The 10,788-nt window shown below is 47.2% G+C and overlaps 1 protein-coding gene across 2 annotated transcripts in view; it reads left to right on the top strand.

The window, feature by feature from the left end:
- Positions 1-10,005, top strand: part of hcls1 (hematopoietic cell-specific Lyn substrate 1) — a 60,935-nt gene extending 50,930 nt beyond the window's left edge. For both annotated transcript variants that reach the window (XM_038811685.1, XM_038811686.1), the window contains exons 11-15: positions 624-772; positions 2,656-2,928; positions 3,864-3,987; positions 4,352-4,420; positions 8,493-10,005. In XM_038811685.1, the coding sequence (XP_038667613.1) occupies positions 624-772; positions 2,656-2,928; positions 3,864-3,987; positions 4,352-4,420; positions 8,493-8,629 (752 nt within the window). In that variant the 3' untranslated portion in view covers positions 8,630-10,005. The remainder of the gene's footprint in view (positions 1-623; positions 773-2,655; positions 2,929-3,863; positions 3,988-4,351; positions 4,421-8,492) is intronic.
- The last annotated feature ends 783 nt before the right edge of the window (positions 10,006-10,788 follow it).

The raw sequence follows: 10,788 nt of genomic DNA on the forward strand, positions 1-10,788 counted from the left end.
TTCTGTGATGGCCACCACATCGTAGTCCCAAGTACCGATCCATGCCTTAAGTTCACCCACCTTATTCCTGATGCTTCTTGCATTAAAGTATACACACTTCAACCCATCTCCTTGCCTGCAAGTACTCTCCTTTGTCAGTACAGTATTACCTTCCCCACTGCCTCACTACGTGCTTTGGCGTCCTGAATATCAGCTTCCTTAGTTGCTGGACTACAAATCCGGTTCCCATTCCCCTGCCAAATTAGTTTAAACCCTCCCGAAGAGTACTAGAAAACCTCCCCCCCAGGATATTGGTGCCCCTCTGGTTCAGATGCAACCCATCCTGCTTGTACAGGTCCCACCTTCCCCAGAATGTGCTCCAATTATCCAAATACCTGAAGCCCTCCCTCCTACACCATTCCTGCAGCCACGTGTTCAACTGCACTCACTCCCTATTCCTAGCCTCGCTATCACGTGGCACTACTTGTGTGACTTTCTTGATCCTTATTCTCTTTCTCTCACTGTTTTTCTCTCATTTCATCTTTCTCTCTCCCTCTCTCATTCTTTCTCCCTCTCTGTCTTTCTCCTCCATTTGTCTCTCTCCATTACTGTCACTTTCCTCCTCTCTGTGTTTCTATCTGCAGCCAGCAGTGGTGCAAGCAGTTTGAAGTCGAGGTTTGAGAACATGGCCAAAGCCAGTGAAGAAGAGAACAGGAAGAGAGCAGAAGAGGAGCGAGCTCGAAGACAGGCCCGCGAGAAACAGGAGCGGGAGGTGGCACACAGGAAGCAGCAGGTGAGTAGGTTGGTGATAGTGGGTAACTCACTGGATCAGCTTAGGCCGGGGCCACGGCACCGACATCACTCTGTCCAGGCATAGAGTCTTCAAGGAGAAAACACTATGAATACAACGCACAATGTGCTGGATGTATGAATTTTACATCCACCTGAGATAGTAACTGAGTACAACATCTTATTTGAAAGACTTCCCTTCAACAGCACTGTCCCTCTGACAGTGCATCCCTCCAACAGCACTGTCCCTCTGACAGTGCAGCCCTCCCTCAGTACTGTCCCTCCGACAGTGGAGCTCTCCCTCAGTTCTGTCCCTCTGAAAGTGCTGTACTACCTCAGTACTGTCCCTCTGACAGTGCAGCCCTCCAACAGCACTGTCCCTCTGACAGTGCAGCCCTCCGTCAGCACTGTCTCTCTGACATTGCAGATCTCCAACAGCACTGTGTCTCTGACAGTGCAGCCCTACTTCAGCACTGTCCCTCTGACAGTGCAGCCCTCCAACAGCACTGTCCCTCCGACAGTGGAGCTCTCCCTCAGTACTGTCCCTCTGAAAGTGCTGTACTACCTCAGTACTGACCCTTTGACAGTGCAGCACTCCTTCAGTACTGTCCCTCTGACAGTGCAGCTGCCCCTCAGTCCTGTCCCTCTGAAAGTGCTGTACTACCTCAGTACTGACCCTCTGACAGTGCAGCTCTCCCTCAGTACTGTCCCTCTGAAAGTGCTGTACTACCTCAGTACTGACCCTCTGACAGTGCAGCACTCCTTCAGTACTGACCCTCTGACAGTGCAGCACTCCTTCAGTACTGTCCCTCCTACAGTGCAGTGCTCCCTCAGTACTGTCCCTCTGACAGTGCAGCCCTCCCTCAGTACTGACCCTCTGATAGTGCAGCACTCCTTCAGTACTGTCCCTCCGACAGTGCAGCTCTCCCTCAGTACTGACCCTCTGACAGTGCAGCACTCCTTCAGTACTGACCCTCTGACAGTGCAGCGCTCCCTCGGTACTGTCCCTCTAACAGTGCAGTACTACCTCAGTACTGTCCCTCTGTCAGTGCTGTACTACCTCAGTACTGCCCCTCTGACAGTGCAGCAATCCCTCAGTACTGCTCCTCTGACAGTGCAGCGCTCCCTCCGTACTGACCCTCTGACAATGCGGCACACCCTCAGTACTGACACTCCCACAGTGCAGCTCTCCCTCAGTACTGACCCTCTGACAGTGCAGCAGTCCCTCAGTACTGTCCCTCTTGACAGTGCAGCACTCCCTCAGTTCTGTCTCTCTGACAGTGCAGCGCTCCCTCAGTACTGACCCTCTTGACAGTGCAGCAGTCTCTCAGTTCTGTCTCTCTGACAGTACAGCGCTCCCTCAGTACTGACCCTCTGACAGTGCAGCACTCCCTCAGTTCTGTCCCTCTGACAGTGCAGCACTCCCTCAGTTCTGTCCCTCTGACAGTGCAGCACGCCCTCAGTACTGACCCTCTGACAGTGCTGTGCTACCTCAGTACTGACCCTCTGAATGTGCAGTGCTCCCTCAGTACTGGGATTGAATGGTCAGAGAGGTGTCAGCAAGTTTGTTCAATGAGTGGCTGCGCTGTACTGGTCAGGATCAACGAAATTTCAATGATTGGTCTGTTCCAAGTTAGCTGGTTTCCATCAAAGCAGTGGGAGAGTGGGGTGGAGGGCATCCTCAGCTCAGGAGAGCCAAGAGAAGAAAGAATATTGAGCATAGTAGAATAGGTAAAATAGAAAGAGAGTGAATGAAATTGGTGAATGATAGAAAAGCTGGAGTTGAGAGGTCACCAATCAGAGGAGATGGGAACTGATCGCTCGTATGATGTAGTTGGGCTCAAAGGTGTCCTCAAACCTTGCCCTTTGACCCCCTTTCTCTCACAGGAGCGACTGAAGCAGGAGAAAGAGGCAGAAGCACCAGAACCCGAGAGGACCAATCGGCCTCCACCAGTTCCTCGGACCAGAGGTCAGAAACCAGTAAATAAACTGGAGCCAGAGCCAGAACTACAGCCGGAGGCAGAACCGGAACCGGAGCCGGTGCCAAAACCGGAGCCAAAACTACAGCCAGAACCGGAGCCGGTGCCAAAACTACAGCCAGAACCGGAGCCGGTGCCAGAAGATGCCCCTATCTATGATGATCCTGATACTTACGGTCAGGTAATGGGCTCTGATCAGCAGTGATTGAAAGACAAAGCAAGCACAGTATTAGAACATAGAACAGTACAGCACAGAACAGGCCCTTCGGCCCTCAATGTTGTGCCGAGCCATGATCACCCTACTCAAACCCACGTATCCACCCTATACCCGTAACCCAACAACCCACCCCTTAACCTTACTTTTTATTAGGACACTACGGGCAATTTATCATGGCCAATCCACCTAACCTGCACATCTTTGGACTGTGGGAGGAAACCGGAGCACCCGGAGGAAACCCACGCACACACGGGGAGGATGTGCAGACTCCACACAGACAGTGACCCAGCCGGGAATCGAACCTGGGACCCTGGAGCTGTGAAGCATTTATGCTAACCACCATGCTACCCTGCTGTATTAAAACTTCAGCAGAGAGCTTCTTGTGCTTTTTCTAGCATTTTCTCCTCAAACTAGTATTCCCGCATAAAATGACTTTGAGCAATTACAAAGAAGCTCCCAGTCACCATGCTTACTCAGCAAAAAAAAAAAAATCACCATTTTGGAACCAATCAGCAATTGAAGACCACAGGATGGCAGCCCTGGGACATGGAGAAACACACTGACCCTACATTTGTGGCACTCCACTGCAGTGTCACCCATTGTGGATACACAGCAGAGGGAGCTTTACTCTGTATCTAACCTTGTGCTGCACCTTCCCTGAGAGAGTTTGTTAGGACAGTGTAGAGGGAGCTTTACTCTGTATCTAACCTTGTGCTGCACCTTCCCTGGGACAGCAGAGGTCCTGGGTGAGGAACAGGAATCCTGACTGGGTTCCCCTCTCAGGTACCCCGCTGTGGAGAGCTGGTTACAGCATAGCCAGATTCTAGCCTGGCCATGATCGGGCGACTGTGATATTTGGCTACCAATTACCTGTCTGTCCATTGTTCTTCTCATTGTAGGAGGGGAACGATGACGACTATGAAAACATCGTGGAATTATCTCAACAGCCCGCCCCAAAGGAAGATGTGGACCATCAAGGAGATTATGAGGAGCTGGAACCATGCCAGGAAATGGCCGAAGCTGGTGAGATACTCCCACTAACTCCTGAAAATCCATCTGTATGGGTGTAAGGGATGTGTGCTGCTGAACTGTGCTGTGGGGAAAAGTGGGTTTGAGGAGATGGGGAGAAGTTGGATTGGAATTATTGGGGGATATGGAGCGAAATACAGTTGGGGATACGGGGGGGGAGATGGGATTGGGCATATGGGGGCAAATGTGGCGTCGGGGAATATGTAGATAAGTATAGTTGGGGGATATGGAGGAAAGATAAGTAGAAGGGTTGAACAGTATGGTTAGAAAGTGGGTAGCTGCAGTTGAAATGATAAATATTAGACCTTCTTCATCTGATCCTGCTGCTAAAAATCTTCCTGTTGCAATTTGTCCACAGATACAGAGAATATTTATGACATTGCAGATAATGGTCTGACTGCGGTTGCTTTGTACGATTACCAAGGAGGTAGGTCAGCAATGGGAAATAAATGCATTTGCGAGCAATATATTCGGCACAATTCATCCCAGCTTAGCTTCCACTGGCCAGTCCCTGATGGAGTCGAGGGTAGAAACCTGCTCCCTGCAGTGTGGCAGTGCTCCTCCATGCCATCTCTCAGTTGGCTGCCTGTAGGAGCAGTGAATCACTCAGTCCCTCCACCCTCTTCGCCCATTTTACTAGATCTTGGCTGGTTCATACTTCAACTTTTTGTCCACCTTTTCTCCACATTCCTTGATGCCCCTGCCTCATCAAAATCCGCAATCTCAGTCTTGTAATTTTCCAAGTGACCTCCAGCCTTCTGGGAGAAAGTTCCAGAAAGTCTTTGGGTGGAAAAAGGTGTTGCCTAATTTTAATCCTGAATGGTTCATTACCAATTTCCAGTTTATGTCCAGGTCTTCTGGATTCCAGTCATTTAGTCAGCATGAGCTTTGGAGCTTAAATTATGAGGACAGGTTGTATCAACTAGTTTGCATTTCATCAATTTCCATTGATGTGTTTAAGAGTAACAAAGGAGATGAGAGGGTAGACGGAGGGAAATTGTTTCCCCCGTCAATTTCAGAACAAGAGTCAGAATTATACACTCCAGGAGCGGGCGTGTGGCTGACCTGATGTCGGGTGTAATTGCGTGAGAACAAGTCAGGCAGACATCCCAACAACGTTGCGCTGAATTCCAGTCAGCAGGTGCATGCATAAGTTGGAAACATGCCTGCTGTCAATTAAACTGTCAATTAAGTCCATTAAATAGGCATTTGCCTGCAATTTCCCATGGCCTGTGAGATTCAGCAGTTGACGCACAGGCCGCATGGACAGGGAGCCATCCCATTCTTAATTGATACACAATTCAGGGTGGGATAAAAGTCGACCTAAACCATGGCTCTGTGAGTAGGTTGGAGTTTAGGTGAAAGTTGATTGTAGTTGCTTTGCAGACAGTTCATTGCATTTCCTGTGTTTTCTGGAAGACCCTTTGGCTTACAAGCTTTCTTGCAAGCTTCATGTCGAGCCCCCTCCCCTTTCAGTGCTCTATCCTGTACAGTCTGTATTTCAGAAAATGGGGACTGTGTACTCTGCTGTCGGGAGCAGGAGAGAGCCACAAGTGCCCACAGGCAGTGTCCCAGAGAGCGATCTGTGGAAAGATGGGTGCAGAGCCAGCAAGTCAGAAGGGTCTGCAGAAGATGCCTTTATCCTGCAGACAGAGTTTACAGGCAACACTCCTGCTACCTGCACATGTCTGAAGTCCAGCACTGAAGAAGGCTCCATCTCTCTAGGGACACTGTGACCTCCATTTACCAGAGATCGCCTCAAACTGTGTAGGTGGCCAGCCAATGCCAGTGGCTCTTAAGGTTCCAATGACCCTGAGTGGTTTCACATCCTGTTCTTTCCAAAGGTCAGCGGGAGATCTATGTGGAGTTTCCTGATCTGCTTCCTAGCTGCATCAAGCTGGTTACTGACACTCTGTTCAGACGGCTCTGTGACTTCAATCATTTTCAGACCGACCCAGCCAGCCAGGCTGAGCGAGCCAGAGGCTACGCTGCAATTATTGTCTTTCTCCATCACCAGGCTGCCATAGATTGCATGCATGTGGCCATAAAAGTGCCAGTGGATGAGTCGGGTGCTTTCGTCAACAGAAAGACAATAATTGCAGCATAGCCTCTGGCTCGCTCAGCCTGGCTGGCTGGGTCGGGTCCAAACCTCCTTACAAATCCGGATCAGTAAAAGTGAGTGAGAAGCTATCTGATTGTCAAATAGCCCAAACTGATTGATCCTCAGAGAAGGAAACTTAGCTGATCTAAGCTTGTATGTGACTCCAGTGATTTGAGCCGATTTGATTCACGCCACGTGATATCAAGAAACTCCTAAAAGCACTGGATATGGCAAAGCCAATGAGCCCGGAAAACAGTCCTGGCTGTAGTGCTGAGCTGACCTTAACATCAAGGTATCATTTGACCAAGTGTGGCATCAAGAAACTCTTTAAAAATGAAGTTAATGGAAATGGAGGAAAACTCTGCTGGTTGGAGTCATTCCTAACCCAAAGGATTATGGTTGTGTTGGAGGTCAATCATCTAGGCAATCTCCTAGGTCCACCATCTTCAACTGCTTCATCAATGACCCTTCTATCATAACATCAGAAATGGGGATGCTCACTGATGTTGCACAGTGTCCAGTTCCATTCATAGCTCCTCAGATACTGAAGCAGTCAGTACTCACATGCAGCAAGATCTGGGCAACATTCTGATCAGTGACATTTGCACCGTACAACTGCCAAGCAATGGCCATCTCCAACAAGGGATAATTTAACCAACTCCCACTGGCTTTCAACATGATTACCATCAGTGAGTCTACCATCATTAACATTCTGGGGGTACTATTGACAGAAACCTAACCAGACCAACCGGATAAATACTGTGGCTTCACAAGGAGGTCAGAGGCTGGATATTCTATGGCAAGTAACTCAACTTCTGGATCCCCAGATCCTTTCCACTATAAGGTACAAGTCTAGAATGTGATGGAACACTCTCCACTTGCCTGAATGAGGGCACCTCTAATAACATTCAAGAAACCTGGCACTGTCCAGGACAAAGCAATCGACATGATCGACACCTCATCCACCATCTTGAGCATTTTCTCCCTTTGCCACCAACACCTTGTGTCGCTGGTGTGTATCATCTACAAGAGGGATTGCAGCAGCTCACCAAGTCTCCTTCGACAGTATTTCCTCTACCACTAGAAAGCTATGTACAGCAGACACTTGGAACGACGCCTCGAAAGTCATGCACCAACGTGACTTAGAAATATACCAGCATTCTTCATTCGTGCTCAGTCAAACTCCTGCCTATTTGACAGTACTGTGGATGTACTACACAGACTTCTGCGGCTCAAGGTGGCTTATTATTAATTTCTCAAGGGCAATTATGGATAGACTATAAATGCTGACCCTGACAGTGATGCCAATATCCCACAATTTGTTTTAAATTAAAATAAAGGACTACTCTAGTTTCTATTAATCATTTTGCATTTCAAAAACCTCAGTTATATCATTGGTTAACTTCCCAAACTCAAGAATTACAAGCCAAGTTTACGCAATCTGTCCTAATAATTGAACAGTTTTGGCCCTGGTATCATTCTGGTGAGTCTGCACTGTACCACCTGCAAACCCTTAATATCCTTCCTGAGGTTTGGATACCCAGAACTGAATGCAGTATCACAAATGGCATCTGACCAAGGCATCATTTCCTTCTATTTGTAATCATACATTACCTATCACAATCTGCCATTCAAAATAATTGAGACTGGAACCTCAGTCCCACGCAGTTCATCATCCACAATGTGGTCTTATATCTTTGTTACATGTCCAGTCCTCAAAACCACCTTTACTACACACCTAGCCCCCAATAAAGCTCTGTGACAATCGACCTGTCGTTGCCAGCAGTGGCTCCGTGAGTAGCACTCTTGACCCTGAGTTAGGTGTTAAGGTTGGGATTCACGGAGGAGAGCTGCAACCATCAGAGGTGTCATCCTTCAGATCAGATGCCGAACTGAGGGTTCCATCTGCCCTCCCCGGTGGGTGGAAAGGAAGAAAGAAAGTAACAAAAAAAGACTTGCTGTTATATCATCCCTTGCAAGACCTTGGGATGTCCTGAGGAACTTCACAGCTAATGAAGGACCTTTGTAGTTGTGGTTACAGTGGTAATACAAAAGAACCCCCAGCACTATTCAAAATAGAGCAGGGGTGACCCGGCCAACAGGTCCAGGCTCAACCGACACCATGAAAACAAATCATTTGTTCATTATTATGTTGGCACTTGTGGGACCTTCCAGTGCACAGTGTCCGCATTATAACAGTGACTACACTTTGAAAGCTGACCGTGAGGCGATTTGGGCATCCTGAGGTTTGGAGAGGGGCTATATCAATGCAAATCTGTCTTCAAGAGTCAAAATAAAAATCATCTGCTGTTCCCTGTCCCCCATAGCAAAGTGTTCAGCTCTGTGCCACATTCTCAACTTCGATATTTACCATTGATTCTTTTAAAATGTGTTACAGAGGGCAGCGATGAAATCTCTTTTGATCCCGATGACATCATCACAAACATCGAGATGATTGACGAGGGCTGGTGGCATGGGCAATGTCATGGCAAAGCCGGGGTCTTCCCAGCCAATTATGTGAAGCTACAGCAGTGAGCACTCACCAATCACATTGGAGTTCACTTCACCCCTTTCCATAAATACCAAACCTTTGGACACGGAATTTAAAACTGTTTAACGTTTCAATTAGTTTGTACTTGGCAAGCATGAATCATTTGTTTTCTCTCTCATTGAAACCCAAATCTCGCTTTTCCCAAAATTGAAATAGCCGCTATATTGAAATGGACATCCCAGCATACAAAGTGGGTGGTTCAGCCCCTCGCTGTCTGCCAATGTTAACCCTTTAGCCAGAGTTGCCTGCTCTAATACCATTTCCCTGTATCCTGTTATATTTTTACCTTTGCAAATTCTAACCTAATTGCCAAACTGGCCGGATCGGCCTTGGGCGAAAATGCCTCGACTTTCTGCTCATCTGTCCTTGCATTCTGCCATTTATTGTGGAATAATGGGCCCTGTTTGGACTTGCTCACCACAAACTAAACTGGTGGATACTCAGTGACGAGTAATCAAGTTTTTGTTTATGTCAAGCACACTGCAGCCCACTCTTGCCTAATGGTCCTCGATAAAACATCTCCTCGAACTATTCCTCATTCAGATGCAGCAGTAAAATTGGTGAATGGACATTGTGATATAATTTGTTGCTAATTGGCTTTGTTGTTCCACCCACCTTTTATCTTCAAGGCACTAAGTGTGGTCAACAGGGTGACAATTGTCCTGTATTTTAAGGGAATGTCCATTGTTTTGACTGTCCGTGTCCCTCAAGTTTCTTATTTTTAGGACAGCCTATGAAACATTGAGCCTGGGAGTCCTCTCTTGCCTTTTGCTCATTGTTTATTTGGTGAATATGCATACTGTGGCCCTCAGCCACCGGCGGGAGTGATGATCACCACCAGCATACCCTCACCTGACCCTGGTCCTGCAGTCCAAGTATCCCTTATTTGGTTTCACAAAAAATTGTTCACTCTGACAGTCAAACTTTCCTTTTGACTTTTCCTTCATGATAGGTTGCCATGACATGGACTGCAGATGTTCTCTAAATTACTATATAGTCCCTGACTTGACGGCCCATCAACCTGACACAATCAACTGGCCAGTTGGCCATTTCTTAATTACAGCTGAACCGGATAGCAGCAGTTTGCCTTAAACCTTCACTGGTGGAGCCTTCGTGATGATGACAGATATCGTTTATGGAGAAATACAAACCATGACCCGTATTGCAGAATTATTCCAACTAACAAAACTACCTACGGAGCTGTGCTGTTTGCTCACAAAACTCTCCAAAATGCTAGAATTATACGCTGACTCTGCATAAGCTAAATAAAATGTTCAAATCCTCATTTGATTCCTTTATAAATGTGATGTTGGTCTCTGCCTCATTGCCACCTTGTATTAAATTGCTCATGTTTTCCTAACCCTTTGTGTGAAACTATTTCCTCTTTTTTCTTCCTTTGTTCCCACAGTGGTGATCCTAAGCCTCGTGCTCGATACACCAAATGAATGGTGTATTCCCACTCTTCTGTAGTAGTGAAAAGCCTTTGTTATTCCTGTGAGCCTTGCACCTGCCATTATACAGTTACCATCCCACACTAGAATGGGAAATGTCAGAATTTAATTTTCCAGCAGTTCACACAAGTTCGCTTTGCATCATTGGACAATGTTTTATCCAATTTAACCCAGTGGGTGACTGGGTTTGCACTCTGACCTTTCACCCTGTGAATGAGAAGTTAGTGTTATTTAACACATGCTATACCTATCCCTGGCAGTGTTCGATGGAACAATATAGGGGGAGTTTTACTCTGTACCTAACCTGTGCTGTATCTATCCTGGGAGTGTCTGATGGTAAAATGTTGGAAGATCTGTAATGAAAGCTCCTGGAATACATTTGACCAGATTTCACAGTGCCTGGGAGGGGTGGAAGGAGCGTGGTGCTCCAGCTGATCAATTCCATTCATTACGTTTGGAAATGTCTTATAGAGCAGATAATGTAGGGTTGCTCAGCCATCAGGAGAGGGAAATCACAAGCCTGAAACATTATTTCAGACAGCAGCTGACACTGTGTCTGTTCAGGAAGGAAGTGGAAGCTGTGATAAGGAGACAGTGCATTGAAAATACTGTATTATTACAATTCAGAAAGGCCTTACCAGTCCCATACTAAGTAGTCTCAAATGGCAGTGTCCATGTCAGTGTTTACACTA

The sequence above is a fragment of the Scyliorhinus canicula genome, chromosome 11 (genome assembly GCF_902713615.1).
Source record: "Scyliorhinus canicula chromosome 11, sScyCan1.1, whole genome shotgun sequence".
NCBI lineage: Eukaryota > Metazoa > Chordata > Chondrichthyes > Carcharhiniformes > Scyliorhinidae > Scyliorhinus > Scyliorhinus canicula.